The 22,794-nt window shown below is 36.4% G+C and overlaps 1 protein-coding gene across 4 annotated transcripts in view; it reads left to right on the forward strand.

Moving 5' to 3' along the window:
• The window catches only part of RPAP2 (RNA polymerase II associated protein 2), an 84,924-nt gene that overhangs the window by 4,734 nt on the left and 57,396 nt on the right, over window positions 1-22,794 (forward strand). For 3 of the 4 annotated variants that reach the window (XM_032622284.1, XM_032622311.1, XM_032622301.1), the window contains exons 3-7: window positions 3,084-3,198; window positions 5,005-5,103; window positions 5,311-5,376; window positions 7,373-7,461; window positions 22,341-22,376. In XM_032622284.1, coding sequence (XP_032478175.1) covers window positions 3,084-3,198; window positions 5,005-5,103; window positions 5,311-5,376; window positions 7,373-7,461; window positions 22,341-22,376 — 405 coding nt within the window. Of the gene's footprint in view, window positions 1-1,934; window positions 2,041-3,083; window positions 3,199-5,004; window positions 5,104-5,310; window positions 5,377-7,372; window positions 7,462-22,340; window positions 22,377-22,794 lie in introns of all 4 variants that reach the window. The other variant, XM_032622292.1, reaches the window with a different exon arrangement.

Genomic DNA, 22,794 nt, shown 5'->3' on the forward strand with positions numbered 1-22,794 from the left:
TAGTTGCTGCGCAGCATGTGGGATCTTCCCGGACCAAGGGTTCGAACCTGTGTCCCCTGCATTGGCAGGCGGATTCTTAACCACTGCGCCACCAGGGAAGTTCTGGTCAAGAAGGTTTTTTTCACTTATGTGGAACCCAAACATCAAAGCAATTCACATAACCAAGCTGGTGCAAATGATTTTCAAGGCTTGATTTGGATACTTTGAGTGTATCTTCTATCTCCCAAGTGGTATAATGTTGATTGTTCTCAATTATTGTTTCAATTTGATTGCTGTCAACTTCAACTGGTCCACCCAACTGTGGAGCATCATCCAGTGAGAAATTTCTAGCACGAAACTTCTCAAACCACTTTTGACACGTTTGATCAGTCCCAGCAGCTTCTCCGTACACTGCACAAATCTTTTTTTTGCGTTTCAGTTGTGTTTTTACCTTTCTTGAAATAATAAAGCATGATATGCCAAAAACGTTGCTTTTTTCTTCCATCTTCAATGTTAAAATGGCTACACAAAAATTCACCAATTTTGATAAGTTTTTTTTTTTAACGTACACTGATATGACAGCTGTCACATACAATCTAACAAAATTGTTTCGAATGAAGTTAAAGACAACTAAGTGCTACTAGAGCCATCTTATGGAAAAAACCTAACAAACCTTTTGGCCAACCAAATACAAAAGTAAAGTTTAGTTAATAATTATAACAATGTAATTTGCAACTCTCTTCAACATGGATCTGACCACAAGCTTGAGATTATATTTTATTCTAAGCACTATGATTTGAAGAATATAGATAAGCTGAAATGTATTTTGAGCAGATCACCCAGAATGATGAAACAATTAAAAATCCTTGGGGTAGCCAACTAGTTGTTGAAAGGAGTGATCCTTCATAAATTTATTCCAACTGAAAAATACTTCTACATTCCATCCAGGTGAATAGTATTAAGCCAGAAATTAAAGAGCTTTACAAAAATATAAAACAATTCCTCTCTTCACAATAAATTTTTCATTTAAAAATATGTTAAGTGCTTCCCTGGTGGCTCAGTGGTTAAGAACCCACCTGCCAATGCAGGGGACACGGGTTCGAGCCCTGGTCCGGGAAGATCTCACATGCCGCGGAGCAACTAAGCCCGTGCACCACAACTACTGAGCCTGCGCTCTAAAGCCTGCAAGCCACAACTACTAAGCCCATGTGCCACAACTACGGAAGCCCGTGCACCTAGAGCCCATGCTCCGCAACAAGAGAAGCCACCGCAGTGAGAAGCCCATGCACCGCAACGAACAGTAGCCCCCACTCGCGACAACTAGAGAAAGCCCGTGCACAGCAACAGAGGCCCAGTGCAGCCAAAAATACATAATAAATAAATTGATTTTAAAAAATATGTTAACATGTAATTGGTACATTCCTATTAAATGAAATAATAAATGAATGCTTGAAATTTTTCTCACCTTTAATCCTAGTATGGTAAATATCAACAGATATAATCTATATAAGTGAAAGCTAAGAGTATAAAGGAGCACTGAAACCAAAAAGTTTGAGAACCACTGCCGTACACCACACTACCTGTCATTTGGGTTAGAGAGCAGCAGTGAGACAGGGCTATCCATGGGATACAGCTGTAGGTATCCATCAGTTAAGAGGAATGCGGCTCTTCCTGCACGTTGAGGTGATTAACTGCTTAAGTTAGCAGCTCCTAATGTATATTCTGTTCTGATCTTAGTATATGACATAGCTTTTAGTGGTAGGCAGCAAAATGAGAAAAATAAAATAATGTTTGTCATAAAGCTGAATATATATATTCAATACAAAGAACTGTCTTTTAATCTCTGTCCATGTCTTTTTTACGTATTTGACATAAGATTGGTCTTTATGAAATGGTGGGAGAACAGGTGTTAATTGCAAGTTTCTTCTTGTTTTAATGTCCCTATTTGTCCCCAGCTGGCAATCTTGTGTCATTTCTCCAAATTGTTTTTGTAAGACATATTGCTCCAGACCAGGAACTAGAGTCTAAAGTCTTGGAAGTCAGTGAAGGAAGGGAGAAAAGGTGAGTACATTCTAGGTCCAGGTATGAGAGCCTAGTCAATGTCCAGAAGGGCAGCAAAGGTTGTTCTGGTAGGCAAGAAGAAAGTAGTGTAGGAAAGGAGCAAATAAGTCACCAAGATAGTTGGTATCTTTGGTCCCATGGCAGTGGTTCTCAGCCCTGTTACACGCTAAGATTATCTGGAACACTTAAGAAAACACCAGTAACCAGGCCCCGTCCTCAAATATTGTGATTTAATTAGCCTGCAGTGGGAACTAAGCATGGTATCTTTTTAAAACATCTCATCAGATGATCCTAAAGTGCAGCTAGACTTGAGAACCACTGTCCTAGGGCCATTGTTTGATCAGATAGCCTCTGCTTTTATATTCATGATGTGTATTCATGGGGCCAGCAAAGGCTGACAGAGTCCCACTGGTGCCAGGATAAGGTCCAGCCCTCCTAGGAAGATTGTTGTTTTCCTAAACTATATAGTCATATCAATATAGTTATTTAATAAGACTTTACAACAAAAGTAAGTAAATACTTCTTTGCAAATATGACTCTGTCCTGTCAGACTGGGCCAGCCACTACTTAACTTTTGAGAATTAGCACAAAGAAATTTTTACTCACAAGAACAGCCGAAATCCTCTTTTACCTCTCCAGTCACTTCTGATTTCTAACGATTTCAGGGGAAAACCTCCATTTTTAGGTACACACAGGAGTGATAGAGTATAAAATCTAACTGGCAAAAAGATTTCCCCTCATTTTCTTTTCTGTAGGAGACTCTAAGTTCTTCCTTGTCCTCTGAGCTCTGGAAGTCAAATAATCCTGTTGTTATGGCAGACATCAATGTGTGCAGTGTAACAAGTAGCTTGTTTCCTTTTTGAAAAGTATTGGGTTGAAAGAAACAGCATTTAAAAATATGCATTTAACTTAAATAACAAAATAGTAAGTTGTTAGTATTGTATTTTAAAATATAGAAAATTAGCTATGCTAAAACTTACAAGTAGAATAACCTTTATAACCTTTATAATATGTAAAAAAAATACATATTTTTTTAATTTTAGGAAAGCCGAACTAGAAGCAGTTGTCAGAAAGAAGATTGAGTTTGAGAGAAAAGCTCTACGTATTGTTGAACAGCTTTTAGAAGAGAATATTACAGAAGAATTCCTAAGGGAGTGTGTATGTGTTGATAAATTATTACTTTTGTTGTATAAGATCTTTAAATATGTGTAATGTGAAACTTCTTTGCATTATTGAAATCTTTGAATCTATTGTCAGCTACATGCTATAGAATTTATGCATTTAAAAATAATCAACTATTATGCATTCCTTGTTTTATAGTGACTTTAAAATGCACTAAAGAGAGATAACATGCATATTTTATCCCTTCGTGCTCGTTCTTTTAACCAGTCTGCTAATCTCAACCGATTTTCATTGCTTTGCACTGCTGATCCCCATGTCACTTTTCATATTCTGTATGTTGTCCTATTTTAGTAATGGAAGATCCTTATTTCTGTTAATGTAATTTCATTAATTTTGATATTTTAAAAACCTGAAATATAGACCATTTATAGTTTAACACATAAGAGAATTATCATCTGCATTAAAAAACTTTTTTTTTTGTTTTCTTTAATGGCTTATTGCATTAAAAACTTGAATGGAGGGCTTCCCTGGTGGCGCAGTGGTTGAGAGTCCGCCTGCCGATGCAGGGGATGAGGGTTCGCGCCCCGGTGTGGGAAGATCCCACATGCCGTGGAGCGGCTGGACCCGTGAGCCATGGCTGCTGAGCCTGCGCATCCGGAGCCTGTGCTCCGCAACGGGAGAGGCCACAACAGTGAGAGGCCCGCGTACCGCAAAAAAAAAAAAAAAAAACTTGAATGGAAATGTCTGTTATATCCTCATAATCCTTAAGAGAAAAAAGAAATGGAAAATTAAAGCTCAGAAATTTTATTGCAGAAATAATTCTTAGTGTGGCTTAGAGATTTTCCTAAACAAGAGGAATATAAATATGACAATATTTAAATTCATATAGGTAACTGTATCAGAATCTCCATACTTGATGACTTTAAAGACAAAGACAGACCAGAAATGGTTTGTCTCAAGAACTGAGATTATTTGAACATGAAAACGTCAAAGGAAAATATCTGGCATTAGCTTATAACTATCACCTCACTGTTCTTTTCAGAAGATAGAAGATTTTGCACAAAAATTTGTTCAGGAGTCACAATGACATCTTTAGTATACTTTGTTTTTGAGATTGTGCTTTAAGAAATAGGTAAAATTATATCCTATTATTTTATTTGGTTTATTTTTGAGTAATACTTTTTTTTATTATTATTTAATTGTTTTTGGCTGAGTTGGGTCTTTGTTGCTGCACACGGGCTTTCACTAGTTGCAGCGAACGGGGGACTGCTCTTCGTTATGGTGCGCTGGCTTCTCTTGTTGTGGAGCACAGGCTCTAGGCGCACGGGCTTCAGTAGTTGTGGCTCGTGGGCTTAGTTGCTCCGTGGCATGTGGGATCTTCCTGGGCCAGGGCTCGAACTGGTGTCCCCTGCATTGGCAGGCAGATTCTTAACCACTGTGCCACCAGGGAAGTCCCAAGTAATACGTTTTTGAAATAAAATATACTATCAATATTTTCCTTTGGTATAGCAGTCACTGTAGCATCACTTCTTCCTCCTTACATGAATTGCATAATCTACAGGGATGCACAGTCTACCATGGCAGAAATTTTTTGGGCTTTGTGGGTTTTTTTTTTTTTTTTTTTAAATAATAGCTAACATTTTCTGAGTACTTAGTATGTGTCAAGAAGCACTTTTTGAGTACTTTTCCTTTATTTTCTCTTCTGATTCTAACATCAAACCTATGAGATAGGTACTGTTATGATCCCTGTGTTTTCAGATGAGATCGGTAAGGCTTAAAGAGCTGATAAATAAACTTTTCCAATAATCTGGTGGGGGAAATGCCCCTCTCATTTCTTTATAGGGGAAGTTCATCACACCTGCTCATTATAGTGATGTTGTGGATGAGCGTTCTATTATCAAACTCTGTGGCTATCCCTTATGTCGGAAGAAGCTAGGAATTGTAAGTAACTACACTTTTTTAACATGTAGACTTTTAATTTTTGTATTTAGCAAAATACTGTGTAGAAAGAACAATAAATGAAACAGGTCATGAACTAATGATGTGGGTTAGCCAAAGATATGATATGTAGATGACTTACTCTTGTTAACTGTAAAGTTCATGTTTATTATTTGAATTCTTTTGTAAGCTATATGTTCTTTTCTTTAGGTACCAAAACAGAAATATAAAATTTCTACCAAAACCAATAAAGTCTATGATATTACTGAAAGAAAGGTAAGTTTAAAGGCTGTTTTCAATGTGGCAGTTAATTTTTAATATTATACTAAATGGAATTCTAAAAATATCTGTTTAAAATCTTGCCTTTTAGAAGATAGCCATGTTAAAAGTTTTTCATTTATAAATATTTCATTCAAGGTGTTTAAAAAAACCTCTTTGCTTACACTTTACTTAATATGTGAACTTTAAAAATTAAAAGTGCATATTGGCACAAATTCAGGCGAGTGAATCATAGGACAGAGTAGAGAGCCGGAAACAGACTCACTGCTTATGTGGACACTGGACATATGACATCAGGAGTATTTTAGATCAGTGGAGAAAGGATGGATTTTTTAAAAATAAATTGTACTGGCATGATTAGTTATCCATATGGAAATAATGAAAACTGACACCTATTTCAGTGTACATACAAAGATCAATTTTAGGTAGATTAAGGACCTAAATGTAAAAGAGAGACCTTTTCAAAGACAGTATGAGAGAATATCTTTATAAACTTGGACTAGAGAGAATTTCTTAAATAAGATAGAAAACTATAGACCATAGAGGAAAAATTGATACTTTTTTTACATTAAAATAGAAAACATTTGCTCATTAGAAGTTTCTTTAAAAAGAGAGTGAAAAGATAAGCTACAAATCAGAAGGAGTTATATTTCTCACATGTAACTGACCATAGATTTCTAACCAGAGTACGTCATCTATAAGAAAAAGACAAAGACTTAATTAAAAAAATTTTATGGAAGGAACTTGAATGGCTAATAAATATATGAAAAGATGCTCAGCCTTATCAGTAATCAGGAAAATAGCAAATGAAAACACATTGAGTTACATTTTTACAGTCCCCAAATTAGCAAAATTATAAAAACCTGACAGCATTAGTAACTCTGTATACTGCAAGTCAAATAAAAATTGGTACAACCTTTTTGAGCAACTGTTTGGCAAAGTCAAATTTACGCATTCTTTGTGACCATTCCTTCTATTCTTTGGTATAAATCCTTGCCCATGTGCACAAGTATATATGTGTATAAATGTTCCTAGTAGGATAAACAAAATATGGTACATACATAGAATGGAATAATTATTTGACCTTAAAAAGGAAGGAAATTCTGACACAAGCTACAACTGAATGTACTTTGAAGACGTTATCCTAAGTGAGATAAGCCAGCACAGAAAGAAAAGTATTATATGGTTCTACTTATATGAGGTAATTAGAGTAGTCAGATTTATAGAGACAGAAAGTAGAATGGTTTTTGTCAGAGGAGGTGGAAATGGGGACTTATGGTTTAATGGGTGTGGAGTTTCAGTTTTGCAAGATGAAAAGAGTTCTGGAGCTAGATGTTGGTGATGGTTGCAAAACAGTAAGAAGGTACTTAATGCCACTGAACTATATACTTAAAAATGCTTAAGATGGTAAATTTTGTGTATTATACCACAATTTTTTTAATTTAAAAAATTGTTATTAAAAAAAGGTTCATAGTAACATTGTAATGATAACAAAAAATTACAAACAACTCAACTGTCCTTAAATAGTAACTAAAAGGCAGTATACTTAGGCAATGGAATATAACACACAGTGTAAATGAATAAGCTCTAGCTACACAAATGAGTCTTAAAAACATAATGTGGAACAGAAGAATACAAGAATACATAACAATATGATTCCATTTAGACAGAGTTTAAAAATAGGCAAAACCGAATGATATATTTTATAGGATATGTATGTAAGTAGCAACACTAAAAGAAAGCAAAAGAATGAATAACACAAAATTTATAATAGTGGTTACCTCTGGGGAATGTGGAGAGTGATACCATTGGGGAGGGTTACATAGAAGCCTTCAGAGGTACTAAATCTTATTTCTTACCTTGGGTGGTAGATTCATGGGTTTTCGTTTTTTTCTGTGAACTACATATTTATGTTTTATATTCTCTTCTGTACATAAGTTGTATTTCACAATAAGAAAAAAATAATTTGCTAGTTTTAAAATGTTCTTTTCAGTGTTTTTGCAGCAATTTTTGTTATAAAGCATCGAAATTTTTCAAAGCACAAATTCCTAAAACTCCAGTGTGGGTTCGAGAAGAAGAAAGGTAATTTAAATCATTATGTATACATTTGTTCATAAATTCTAATAATTTCTTTCTATTTTTTGAGATATGCAAAAAGTAGGTATAGTTTTCTTTGGAATGCATTTACTGTACACATTTTAATTGTGGGGAAATGGTTATATTTCAAGCAGAGCTTTTGAGGATTTTACACTTAAAATCAGAAAATTAATACATACAGATGTTATGTGTTTGCTGTTTTAGCTTTAAGCACAAAATCTGAACTTTGCTTCCTATTGTGATGGTTATTTCTATTAATTCTGTTAATATAATCCTGGGATAAGAATTATAAATTTTTTCAGAAGGTACTGGATTTTGGGATCCAACTGAACTCACTTTGTTGTTAAGAAACTATATACTAATGTTAAAAAGTTCAGGTTACTAATTCATTTAATCTGTATTAAAAATCAGTACAATATAAATTTAAAGAAAGCCAGTTTAAAGAGTCATTTTTAGCAAAAAAGTATATAGACATTCCTGGGATTTTGCCTTGTGAGAAATGTTTAAACATTTATAACATTTTATTAGTTGCTGAATTTGAAAGAGAATTTATTACTGAGGGGAAAATTACATAATATTAAAAAAGTAACAAAAATTATTGTTATGTAACTGAACTGTATTGTCTAGAAATTCCAAACAAAGGCTTAAATTAATGAGATAAAGTCTCAAGTAATTCATGTTTGATAGAGAATATTATAACAACACAAGGCAGGGTTATTTGGGGTAAAATAGGATCTATGCTAAATAAACTTAAAGTCTTATTTGATACACAAGTAACATGACACTACTGTATATTCAACTAGCGTTAATTTTACTGATGGCAGTACCTTTGCAGACACCTTTGCCTGCTGCTCCAATTTTGTGTGGTTCAGAATATGTAAAATATACTACAGTATAGCCTTTGTTAATTGAATTCAACATAATGGAGACTAAATTGCTCATCATTTCTCTAGCAGCCTATCCAACTTTCTTGTTTGGAGGATAAAAGATTGTAGCATTGTCCAAAGTGACTGGGAAGCTAATAGCACCTTTCTAACTATCACTTTTTCTCTTTCCTTAACATTTCTTTCACCAGCGCTGCCCATTATCTCCTCAGTCCTAATGACAGTGACATATTCCATTTCCCAGTGTTAAGACCGGTGTTTCCTTGAGTTGTTCTTAACTTTGCTTCCAGAGATCTCTACTTCTTGAAGTTAGCTCTCTCATTTAGCCCATACTCATATCTGCTTCAAAACCATTTATCAAAGCACCTTTGCTGTCATCTCTGTTTTCTTCAGATATAGTTATTGGTACTTCCTTCAGCTAATTTAAAACAGTTCTTCCCTCTAACCTTTTCCCAAAATCTTACCATGCTCTCTTAAGAATGCCCACTTTTTCCCAAAGCATGAAGCTCTGTCATTTTATATTTGTATTTCTTGAAATTCTACCGTATCTATATGCCCTTTCTTACCTCACTTAAAAAAGAAAGACGAAAATGACCTTGGTTTCCCTAAACTAATCAATTTAATTTACATTTAAAGTGTATAGCATGCTCTTACTACCCAGCAGGCTACACATGTGTAAAAACCAACCTGTGAGTTTAAATTTAAATCTCATTGGGATGACAAAACAAATACGCATGAGTGAAACAATTTTGTACTTACTCTAATGGGAACCTGTAATGTAAGTTAGTGAGGATAAAGCATTGCATAATGAAAAACTGTAAGCAGAAGTGAGAAAATAAACTCATAGGAATAGGTTGGTATTGGAAGTAGATAGTGAGAACATTAGCTCACTTGAAATAAGGGATATGTTTGGGAAAAAAATAGAAAATAATGATACGTATCAAGGAGCCAAGCTAAGTTTGGTATATCCTCAAGTCCTGGGGAGATACCAAGTGTTTTTGAATAGAATTTAGTTTGGCATTGGTGTATAAGATGAATTAAAGAGAGGATCATAATGAAAGAACTGAAAGGGTCCTTAGAGAAAATTTAATCCAACCTTATTATCAAACAAGCTCAGAAAGACTAAGTGTATTTCTTAAGCTAGTGATAGATTCTGAACAAGGCTAGGATTCTTTCATCATATTCCTCTTGATTGGAAGTAACCAGTGAGTAATCTATAAATATACAATTGTCACATTGTACATAGTGTAACTATAGCCCTTATTTATGTATAATACTTGTCTGTATATAATAACCATGTCAGTATTTTTCATATCTGGATGCATCAGTGTTACCTTAATTTCTAAATTCTTAGGGGCAAGGATTATGTCAGTTTATCTAATCCACTAGAGGTCACTGTGTTTTCACAGAGAATGTTTGATATTTTTATGTGTGCTAATGATCAGAATTCTGGAATTCAGTATTCGTTTAAAAAGCTTGTCTAGCTATTGTATATATAAGCTCTACAGAAATGTGGTATTTTAAAGAAAGTCTGTTCACATATAGTATGGGGTATAACATTCATAACCTATCTTCTTTTAAAGGGGAAAAATGGCTTTTTTAGATGGCAGCATTAATTATTTAATGCAGAGATATTTTTATTAGCTTAGAGTGAGTTGTAATAAATAATAAGCTATATCACCATCATAATATTAAGTTATAATTTTATTAATATTACTATTTTTATTATAATTTAAAAATAAGAATAAATTTTAAAATTCACTCATAGAATTAGTTATTTTATTGTAATGTCTTCCAGAATCTTTCTTTAATTGAAATATAGTTGACATATAGTATTATATTAGTTTCAGGTATACTACATGGTGATTTGACATTTCCATACGTTATGGAATGATCACCACAATAAGTCTTTTAACCATCTGTCTCCATACAAAGTTATTACAATATTATTGAATATATTCCTCATGCTGTACTTTACATCTCTATGGCTTCTTTATTTTATAACTGGAGGTTTGTACCTCTTAATCTACCCTTCACCTATTTCATCGACATTTGTTTGTTCTCTGTATCCATGAATGATTTCCAAAATTTTTGACCACTGTAATAAATGCATTTTACATTATCCACCACATACATAGAACTGAAGCAAAAGTTTTAGGAAACAGTTTTTATCCTCACTACATGAAAAGCCTCTGATATTTTCTACTCTGTTGCTTTTTTTTTTTTTTTTTTTTTTTTTTGCGGTACGCAGGCCTCTCACTGCCGCAGCCTCTCCTGTCACGGAGCACAGGCTCCGGACGTGCAGGCCCAGCAGCCATGGCTCACGGGCCCAGCAGCTCCGCGGCATGTGGGGTCTTCCCAGACCAGGGCACGAACCCGTGTCCTCTGCACTGGCAGGCGGACTCTCAACCACTGCGCCACCAGGGAAGCCCCTGTTGCTTTTTTGAAATGCTGGTAGCAACCCCCTTAATTGGTTGGTCCTGATCTGTAGTTTTTGTTTGTTTATTTGTATAAATTTATTTTATTTATTTTATGTTTGCCTGCATTTGGTCTTCTTTGCTGCACGTGGGCTTTCTCTAGTTGTGGCGAGTGGGGGATGCTCTTCATTGCAGTGTGCAGCCTTCTTATTGTGGAGCACGAGCTCTAGGCGCACCAGCTTCAGTGGTTGTGGCATGCCGGCTCAGTAGTTGTGGCTCGCGGGCTCTAGAGCGCAGGCTCAGTAGTTGTGGCGCTTGGGCTTAGCTGCTCCACGGCGTGTGGGATCTTCCCAGACCAGGGATAGAACCCATGTCCCCTGCATTGGCAGGCGGATTCTTAACCATTGTGCCACCAGGGAAGCCCCCGATCTGTAGTTTTAAGAGCACTGTTTTGTTGGATCTAGCTTAGATTTTTAGTTGTTTTAGTGTAAGAAAGTTTGTTACCAGCGCTGAATCTTACTTTCCTCATTTGTAAGTAGAAAGTTGCATTTAACCTTAGTTCCCTTTAGTTCTAATGTTTTACAATTTTAAGTCAGTCAGTGCTGCTATAGTGAAAGTTTTCTAGTTAAGGAAATGTCTCATTGATAAAAATGATGAAAATTAAAATGATCAGTATAAGCCTAGGGAAATTTATACTACCTTGTAGAGAAGTCTGTCTCATTTAAGAGTACAGAATACAGTATTAGAATACAAATTACTGACTAAATAAATTTGAACTCTTCAGTCTGTAAAAGATAAAGACTGATAAAGGATTGAATTAAAGTTTTTAAATTATGAAGAAAAACCAATAATTTTTTTTTTTTTTTTTTTTTTGCGGCACGCGGGCCTCTCACTGTTGTGGCCTCTCCCGTTGCGGAGCACAGGCTTTGGACGCGCAGGCTCAGCGGCCATGGCTCATGGGCCCAGCCGCTCTGCGGCATGTGGGATCTTCCCAGACCGGGGCACGAACCCGTGTCCCCTGCATCGGCAGGCGGACTCTCAACCGCTACGCCACCAGGGAAGCCCAGCCAAGAATATTTTATATTTTATAGTATGTCCAGAACAACTTGAAGTTTACATCTTTAGGGACACCATGGTCTTACATACCATTTGGAAATAGAATACTCAATTTGACAATTTGACTCAATTTGTTTTTTCTTACATTATTGTGAAAGCTAATATAAATTTATTCACCAGATTCTAAAATACTAAAAACTATAGTAAAATTTACTATAAGATAAATTTATAAGATACTATTTTGTACCATAATCTCACTACCTCATTGGTAAAAACCTATAAATCAATTTAAGAAAAAGTTAGACAAATTCATGAATTCTAGCTCCATACTTCTGTTGAGGCTTTGGAGTCAAAAAGGGTCTTCATTTTCGTTATTAAGGTAAAAATATCTGGAGTATATCTTTAATGTCATGAATAACAGCAGTTCTTTACACAAAATGTCTCCTGATGCTCTGTCAGAGACAAAACATTGACCATGACGCAGTATGATGCTTCTCATGTTGTGAGTTAGAAGTTTTTCACCCACTTGGTGGCCAGAAACAGACCACATACAGTTTTGTTCCTCTGAGACAGTATGCTTGTTTAGGTAGTCATATAGTTACATTTATAAATCCTGTTTGGTTGACTGTAGGCTCTGACGTTGTTGAAGGAGGGAAATTTCTTGAATTGTAACATTAAAAAATCAGGAGTTAAAGCTGAGAAGGAAGGGCAAATGTTTAGATTCAAATTTTGATTTAAAAGATGAGATTGGGGTGAATGGTTAATGCTGACAGAGCTAAAAGCGCCATCATGTGTCCCAGAGTAGGGGATTTTCACACATGCTTCTTAGCAATAAACAGTATAATCTCAGAGGTGCGGAAGCCAAAAACCTCTGCAGAACAACTTCTGTAACCTCTTCCTGAATAGTGTTGCTTGGTAGACAGAATAAAAACTTTCTGAAACAGGTTTTAACATGTTTCATATTGTATTTGAAAAATTCCCACCACAGGGGGGAATTGTAGCCTGCTGCTTCTGTTGGTTTATATATAATACACATATTCTAAGTGATACACACACACCAAGGTCTTCTGGCGTGCTATTTCTAGTTTTAGATGTACTTTGCTAAAGTTACAGTTAATCATCTAATTTGTACTTTAGTGAAAATAATGTGAAAATGTTTATAAAGAAGAGCTTGAAGATATTCTTTAACTAAGATAGTTACTTAGTTTTTAAATTGAGCTTATCTGAATTAAATGTCTCAGGACAACGTAAACTTTGAAAGGAATGGAAGATACTTAACATTGATGAGAAATGGTAGTTTTAACAAAGAAAAAGCTTTTGAATTTCATCTAAAAAAGGATAGAAAAGAAAGAGCAATGTAACTTGGTGCCTTGTTTCTAAAACAGCTCATAGCAAAAACAAACTGAATTTTATATTGAACCTTTTGTCCAGTACCTCATTAAATTCACTTTTGGTTTATCTTAGTGTCAGGTACCATTTTCCCTTTTACAGATTGGGAATCAGAGAGTATTAAAGTCACTCATAAAGCATCTAGAAACAATGTTCAGCGTAGTTTTCTTTATGTGAAGTCAGAGAACTGAAACAAAGGAGAGGAAAATAGTAAAGTATATTGAATTCTTTTGGGAGGGAATAAGTAAAGATGGTATCCTCGCAACTTTTGGGGTTCCTTTTTCTGGCTTTAATTAGAGGTATCACGTTAGAAAGAGAGAACTTAGACTTTGAAAGACCTAAATTCAAATCCTATATTTACTACTCGATATGTGTAGTGATCTTAGGAACTCAGTTAACCCCTCAGAGCTTCAGTTTCCTCATCTATAAAAATAAAGTTGTTAGTTACGTGAAGATTAAATGAAATTATAACCATGTAGCAGAAAGTATGGGAAGATGAAAAAGTCCTGGAGATGGTGATAGTTGCACAACAGTGTGAATGTACTTGATACCACTGAACTGTAGCTTAAAATGGTTTAAATGGTCAATTTTATGTAATGTATATTTTACCACAATTTAAAAAAAAATTCACTTACCATATAATAAGCAATCAATATATGCTAATTTTCCCCTTCATTAGAGGTTTAATTTTCTTTTAATTCTTAGTGTTTTTCTCAAAAAATATCAAGTTGTATTGCTGGAGATTTCTCATAAAACTACTTAAATTGTATTCATGATTTAGAATAATGTTTACATTTTTATTACCCCTTGATTCAGCCATGCTTGGACCTCATTCTTACTTGGAACCATTCTGCCAACAAGATCTTGAAATAAGAGCTTCCCGTCTCTGACCACAACCTCTATCTCATCTGCATCTGTCACTCCTGAATGTGCTTTGTGACCTCGTTTTGACCTCCTGTCTCTACCTCAGCTCTATTCTTCTATGTTGGCAGACCCTCATTAAATTTGTTTTCCTGAGTTCCACTGTCAGCAGTTGTAATATCATCCTCTCAAACGATCCCAGATTCTTTCTCCCTTAACTTCTATTATGTCCACCTTCCAGGCTTCAGTCATCCTTCTTTTCTGTTGCTGAAGATTATTGGGTAAAGTTCTCAAATAAGATCATTAGCACTTTTGATATGCTGTCTCATTTAATTCAGTGCTCACAACATCCCTGAGGAAGTACCGTTACCCATTTTATGGGTGGTGAAACTGAGGCTTAGAGAGGTTTAGTGACTCTCTCAAGAACACTTAGTTTATATATATAGATTTGGGATTTAAATGCAGATTTGTCTGGCACCAAAGCCTGCACTCTTTGCATTCCTGTGGCCCTGTTCCAGTTCATTCTGTCTAGTCTCAACAGTGTCCTCACGTGTTTATTCTTTGTTTCTTAATGACTATGATACATTCAGACCTTTTCTCCTCTCCTTAAACTTTGAACCCCACCCCCAACTCCTAGTAGATATAACCTACTACTTAACTGAAATGATTGAGGGCATCCACCAGAAGCTCCTTCAACATTATTTTCTTCATATGCTTTCTCATTTCTCTGCCTCCTCGTTGCTAATGTAGTACCTCTGTGTTACCGTTTCTGTTCTCCTCTCACCAAGGCCTTGCTGTATGGTTTATTCCTATTTTCTTACTCTTTCAAACTCTCCTTTCATTCTAATTCTTTTTCCTGTACTTTAAAAAGAAAAAAAAATCCTGAAAAATATCCTTTAGATTTAGGAGTCCTTTGGTAATTGGTGATCTTAGCAAGAGCCATTTCAGTAGAGTAATGCATACAGATTCCAGGAGGCAGAGGGTTGAGGACTGAATAGGAGATACGGAATTGGAAATCATTGAGTGCAGACTTCTTTAAAGAAGTCTGACGATGAAAGGGGGAGGGATTGTATGGCTCAAGGACAGGGTTGTTTTGTGTGTTTGTTTGTTTAAGAGATGGGCTAAGTTTAAGCATGGTAGTTTACTGAAAGGAAAGAGAAAAAAGGGAGAGAGGTTTGTGGAGTAAAACCTCAGAGTAAAATCCATAGGATTAGCCTCAAATGTCTTTATATACAAATTATATTGATCTTTATAGGCCCAGCTGAATCTGAAGCTTTTCTTCATTGGCTCAGCCAGAAGTTTTTCTTTCTTTAATTTTCTGGAGCAGCTCATCTCTCTCTCATGAATTATATGATGCAGGAGTGTAGTTCTTATGAGCGATGCTGGATGGCAGTGATTCCTGGCTTTACCACTTACTAGCTGTGTGACTTTTGGCACATTAGTCAGTCTTTCAGTACTCGGTCTTTTTATCTGTAACGTGGGTTGGTGGTAGTAGCTATATCATTCTTATGAGGATTATTATTTATAAATATCTTGGAACACGCACTTTCCTCCTACTAAACTGTAATGTCCTTAAAAATAGGAACCTATTCTTTGTATTACTTAACATACCCAACATAGTCCATACATATAATACTTCAGAATTTTATTTTTGAAGGAATTTGTTGGATGATGGAATATACCATGCATTTGCAGGTTAGCCATTTAGTTAGTGTAAGAATCCAGTTGAGAATCACTGTGTCTACACATATTTTTTTTTCCTTACAGTGATACTCAGATCCTGGTGTAAGACCAAATACCAGACAGCTGCATGGTACTGAACCTTGATAATTTTAGCCAGGAAGACTTGGGCGGGGAAGTGGGATAGGAAGAGTGAGAGAACTACAAATGGAAGTGGGAGGAAGTAGTCAACAGGCAATAAAACACTCTGTTGTAAATGTTAGCATATTATTTAGTATGCTAAAAAAGCTCTTAATGGGAGTTATAAATACCCCCCGGAGTAGTCAAGGCTAGTCACCATCCAAGCAGTGTCATTTGTTTTCTTTGAGTAACACCAAACCAAGGTAGCTTCTGTGACTAGAGTTTTCGTGAGTGGGAAGAAGGAGGGTAAACAGGATAATTTGGATGATTGGGAAAGGACACACCTTGATTGGCTGAAGGACTAAGAAAGAAAAAAAAATAGATCAAATTTTTACTGTCAGGGAACTTACTGCCTATTGCCTTATTTTGTCTTTTTCTTCTAATTTTTTTATTATTGGTCTTGGGGGAATTCCTGAACTGCAGGGAAATCTCTAGAGCAGGGATGTACGCCTCCTGATGTGTGGTACTTGATGTTTAATGGGAAAGAATGCCTTGATCAGTTAGCAGTGCCTCCCATAGCTAAGGAGAGGATTGGCAACAAATCCATTCCCTGCAGTGCCTAGTATGCTTGCGACTGAACAAAAGATGAATGGATTATCTAGGCAGTAGTTATATGATTGATGCTGTGATGTTTAATTATATAGAAAAATACTCGCAACTGATATTTTTGATTGGTAGCCTTTAAATGTCATAACTCAAATGGCTTCTGGTTCCATCTATCCATTTAGCTTGACTTTTTAAAATTAATTTTTATTGGAGTATAGTTGCTTTACAATATTGTGTTCTTTCTGCTGCACAGCAAAGTGAATCAGCTATATATATACATATATCCCCTCTCTTTTGGATTTCCTTCCCATTTAGGTCACCACAGAGCACTGAGTAGAGTTCCCTGTGCATAGGTTCTCATTAGTTATCTGTTTTATACATAGTAGTGTACGTATATCAATCCCAGTCTCACAAATCATCCCACCCCTTCTCCCCCACTTGGTGTCCATATGTTTGTTCTCTACATCTGTGTCTCTATTTCTGCTTTGCAAATAAGATCATCTGTACCATTTTTCTAGATTCCACATATATGCATTAATATACGATATTTATTCTCTTTCTGACTTACTCTGTATGACAGTCTCTCGGTCCATCCGCATCTCTGCAAATGACACAATTTCGTTCCTTTTTATGGCTGAGTAGTATTCCATGATATATATATACCACATCTTCTTTATCCATTCCTCTGTTGTTGGACATTTAGGTTGCTTCCATGTCCTGGCTGTTGTAAGTAGTGCTGCATTGAACATTGGGATGCATGTATCTTTTTTTTTTTTTTTTTTTTTTGCATGTATCTTTTTGAATTATGGTTTTCTCTGGTATATGCCCAGTAGTGGGATTGCTGGGTCATATGGTAGTTCTATTTTTAGTTTTTTAAGGAACCTCCATACTGTTCTCCATAGTGGCTGTATCAATTTACATTCCCACTAACAGTACAGGAGGGTTCCCTTTTCTCCACACCCTCTCCAGCATTTAATGTTTGTAACTTGACTTTTTTTAATCAAAGATTTTTGCAATATGACCTTCATTACAGCCCTATTTTGCCCTTTAAATGGGATTTATGTTCAGTGCTTTAGCTTCTCTTTAGTGCACACCTATGTTCTTGTATTTTTTTCTATTAATTGACTTTGTTTTTTTACTTTTATTATTATTTTTTTTTATTTTTATTTTTTTTGCTGTACATGGGCCTCTCACTGTTGTGGCCTCTCCTGTTGCGGAGCACAGGCTCCAGACGCGCAGGCTCAGCGGCCATGGCTCACGGGCCCAGCCGCTCCGCGGCATGTGGGATCCTCCCAGACCAGGGCACGAACCCGTGTCCCGTGTGTTGGCAGGTGGACTCTCAACCACTGTGCCACCAGGGAAGCCCTTATTATTTTTTTAAATTAATTTATTTGGTTGTGCTGGGTCTTAGTTGCGGCAGACGGGCTCCTTAGTTGCGGCTCACAGGCTCTTTAGTTGCAGCTCACAGGCTCCTTAGTTGTGGCTCGCCAGTGCCTTAGTTGCGGCATGGGAACTCTCAGTTGTGGCACGCATGTGGGATCTAGTTCCCTGACCAGGGATCAAACCCGGGCCCTCTGCATTGGGAGCTCAGAGTCTTAACCACTGCACCACCAGGGAAGTCCCAGTTGACTTTGTTTTTTGAGCAATTTTAGGTTCACAGCAAAATGGAGAGGAAGGTTCAGAGATTTCCCATAAACTCCCTGCCCACACACATGCATAACCTCCCCCATTATCAGCATCCCCCATCAAAATTGTACATTTCTTACAATAGATGAGCCTGCATTGACACATCATTACCACCCACATCCATGGTTTACATTAGGGTTCACTCTTAGTGTACAGTTTTGGGTTTGGACAAATGTATAATGACTTGAATCTACCATTACAGTGTCATACAGAGTAGTTTTATAGCCCTAAAAATCCTCTATGCTCCACCTATTCGTCTCCTACCCTCAAACCTCTGTAACCCCTTATCTTTTTCTGTCTCCATAGTTTTACCTTTTACAGAATGTCATATAGTTGGAGTCCTATAGTATGTAGGCTTTTCAAACTGGATTCTGTCACTTAGTAAAAAGCATTTAAGTTTCTCCCTGTCTTTTCATAGCTTGATATCTCATTGCTTTTTAGCAATGAATAATATTTCATTGTCTGAATGTGCCTAGTATTTATCCCTTTACCTAGTGAAGAACATCTTGGTTACTTCCAAGTTTTGGCAAATATGAATAGAGCTGCTGTAAACATAGCATACAGGTTTTTGTATAGACATGTTTTCAATTCCTTTGGGTAAGTACCAAGGCATATGATTTCTGGATTGTATGGTTAGAATATGTTTAGTTTTGTAAGACGTCTCTAAGCTGTCTTCCAAAGTGATTGTACCATTTTGCATTCCCACCAGCAGTGAATGAGAGTTTCTATTGCTTTACATCCTCACCAACATTTGATGGTGTCAGGGCTCTGGATTTTGGCTGTTCTAATAGGTGTGTAGTAATATCTCATTATTATTTTAATATGCATTTCTCTGATGATATATGAGGTGGAGCATCTTTTCATATGCTTGTTTGCCAGCTGTATATCTTCTTTGGTGATGTCTTTTGTACATGTCTTAGTCTGTTCAGGCTGCTATAACAAAATAGCATGGATTGGGTAGCTTAAAAACAAGAGGAATTTCTTCTCATAGCTATAGAGGTTTTAAATCTGAAGTTTTAAATCTGTCAGGGTGCCAGTATGGTTGGGTGAACACCTCTTCTGGGTTGAAGACTTCTGGTTATGTCCTTACATGGTAGAATGGGAAGGGATCTCTCTGGCCTCTCTTATAAAGACGCTAATCGTATTCAGGAAAGATTTGCCCTCATGACCTAATCACCTCCCAAAGGCCCCATCTCCTAATAGTATCACATTGGGTTAGGATTTTCTTTTTTTTTTTTTTATGGCTGCGTTGGGTCTTCGTTGCTGCGCGTGGCTTTCTCTAGTTGTGGCGAGTGGGAGCTGCTCTTCATTGCGGTGTGCAGGCTTCTCGTTGCAGTGGCTTCTTTTGTTGCAGAGCACGGGCTCTAGGCCTCCAGGCTTCAGTAGTTGTGGCACACAAGCTCAGTAGTTGTGGCTCACCGGCTCTAGGTCGCAGGCTCAGTAGTTATGGCACACGGGCTTAGTTGCTCCGCGGCATGTGGGATCTTCCTGGACCAGGACTGGAGCCTGTGTCCCCTGCATTGTCAGGCGGATCCTTAACCACTGCACCACCAGGGAAGCCCTGGATTAGGATTTAACATATGAATTTGGGGGTGAAGGGACACAGACATTCAGAACCTTTGATCTTGTCAGTGTTCTGGATTTTGGTTATTCTAATAGATGTATAGTGGTATCTTCTTGTATTAATTTGCATTTCCCTGATGACTTTTGTAGAGCAGGGGTCCCCAACCCCCGGACCACAGACCAATACTGGTCCGTGGCCTGTGAGGAACTGGGCCACACAGCAGGAGGTGAGCAGTGGCTGGGCGAGCCAGCATCACATTACCTCTTGAGCTCTGCCTCCCGTCAGATCAGCAGCGGCATTAGATTCCCATAGGAGCTTGAACCCTCCTGTGAACTACACATGCGAGGGATCTAGGTTGCACGCTCCTTATGAGAATCTAATGCCTCATGATCTGAGGTGGAGCTGAGGTGGTGAAGCTAGTGCTGGGGAGAAGCTGCAAATACGGATTATCATTAGCAGAGAGGTTTGACTGCACAGAGACCGTAATAAATCAGTTGCTTGCAGACTCTCATCAAAACCCTATCAGTTTAAAAAAAAAAAAAAAAAAACCCTATCAGTGAGTGGCAGGTGAAGACAAGCTCAGGGCTCCCAGTGATTCTGCATTATGGTGAGTTGTATAATTATTTCACTATACATTACAGTATAATAATAATAGAAATAAAATGCACAATAAATGTAATGCATTTGAATCATCCCAAAACCATCCCCCCATCCTGGTCCGTGGAAAAATTAACTTCCATGAAACCGGTCCCTGGTGCCAAAAAGGTTGGGGACTGCTGTTGTAGAGCATCTTTTCATATGCGTATTTACCATCTGTTTATCTTCTTTGGTGAGGTATCTGTTAAGGTCTTGGGCCTACTTTTTAATTGAGTTGCTTGTTTTCTTACTGTTGAGTTTTAAGTGTGCTTTGATATTTTGGATAACAGTCCTTTATCAGATATGTGTTTTGCAAATGTTTTCTCCTAGTCTGTGTCTTATCTTTTTATTCTGTTGACAGTATTTTTCACAGAACAGAAACTTTTAATTTTAATGAAGTCTGACTTATCAATTCTTTTTTCATGGATCATGCCTTTGGTGTGTATCTAAAAAGTCATCAAGGTTTTCTCCTGTATTATCTTCTTGGAGTTTTGTTGTTGATGTTTTAAAATATTTATTTATTTATTTATTGGCCACACCAAGCAGCACGCAGGGTATTAGTTCCCCAACCAGGGATCGAACCTGGGCCCCCTGCAGTGCTGCAGTGGAAGCATAGAGTCCTAACCACTGGACCACCATGGAAGTCCCTCTTCCAGGATTTTTATAGTTTTGCATTTTACTTTTTAAGTCTGTGATCCATTTTGAGTTTTTGTGAAGAGTATAAGGTCTGTATCTAGATTAATTTTTTTGCATGTGGAACATCACTTGTTGAAAAGACTATATTTTCTCCATTGTGTTGCCTTTGTTCTTTTGTCAGAGATCATGACTGTTCCTGTGGGTCTATTCTGGTCTCTCTATTTTGTTCCAATGATCTTTTTTGTCTCTTCTTTCACCAGTGCCACACTGCACTGTCTTGATTACTGTAGCTTTATAGTAAGTCTTAAAGTCAGGTGGTGTCAATTCTCCAACTTTGTCCTTCTCCTTCAATATTACGTTAACTATTTTGGGTCTTTGCCTTTCCATAAAAACTTTAGAATGAATTTGTCAATATCCATAAAATAATTTGCTGGGATTTTGATTGGGATTTCATTGAATCACAGATCAATTTGAGAAGAACTAACCTCTTGACAATATTGAATCTATCAGTGCACATAGAATATTGATCCATTTATTTAGTTCTTTGAATACTTATTTTATTTAACATGTTTTGTAGTCTTTAGAAGCCACTTTTTCTGAGTACTTCAGAAGCACTTTACAGAGTTTTCCTGTCCTCTTGGATTCATTTGCTATTATATTTGTTCCTCTTTGTATTTGGCTTTTTAAGAGCCTTTTCCTCCCCCTTTTTAATGCCCAGCCATATGTGATTTCTGGTATTGCATAGCAAAATTGTCCCTAGAGTTAAATCACCTGACCTACATACCTCACATCCATGCTACAATACAACTGCTTTCTCAAAATTAGGGCAAAAAGTCTTATTGACCATATAAAGGAAATAACAGGAGAATTATAATATTGAATAAATAATCTCTGACCTCAACAAGCTTGTAGTCTAGTTATGAAACTAGACTTAAATATACGAAAAGTAAGATATTTAGATAAAATTTCTGTGTTAGGTCATAGAAGAGCACATGATTAATGTGTATTAACTCTACAGACAATGATGACTCTGGAATTTAAAGAAGGGAGAGATTTACTTTAGCAGGTTAGTCAAGGAAAACTTAATTGGGCTAGTGGAAGTTGAACTTAATCCTGAAATATAAGTAAATTTTGGATTAGAAAGATTAATTCATATTTCTTGTGGATGAGTTTTATAATATGTTGTGGTTTAATGTTTTTCTTAAAAAATCTTTATATGAACTATTTCCTTTTAATTATATTTTCTATCCAAAGTGGTTATAATAAACACTTGAAAGTGTTTGACATATCAATTGCTTTCAGTTTTTTACTTCTGTGTTTTTGTCACAGATGTCCTGATTTTCAGCTGCTACAGGAAGGACAAAGGTATGGTTGAATCAGTATCACTTACCTTCTATGTATTCTTGTTAATAGAAGCATTAAGAGTAAACCAGGTGATATGAACTCTTGGACTTCCTGTGCTGATGCATTATGTAAGTGCCCATTCTAGCCCACAAAAAGAAATATTTGCCTTGTACAGCTTTTTTTTCTTTTGTGATGGTAAGATGATGTGTTTGATCTGTATGATTTACTGTACAGCTGTTCCTACCAAGGAAGTCTAATTGAACCTGTTGAAATATGACACAAACACAACTTCCATCTGAGATATTGTGCTTCTTTGTCAACTAGATTGTGCCAATTACATTTGTTGAAAGGTTTTTATAGTTTTATAGAACATCAAAACATTAATGTATCAGTTAATTATTTGAAAGAGTGTCTAAAGCATTAATAGAAATTCCAAGTT

This window comes from Phocoena sinus, chromosome 1 (assembly GCF_008692025.1).
Source record: "Phocoena sinus isolate mPhoSin1 chromosome 1, mPhoSin1.pri, whole genome shotgun sequence".
Taxonomy (NCBI): domain Eukaryota; kingdom Metazoa; phylum Chordata; class Mammalia; order Artiodactyla; family Phocoenidae; genus Phocoena; species Phocoena sinus.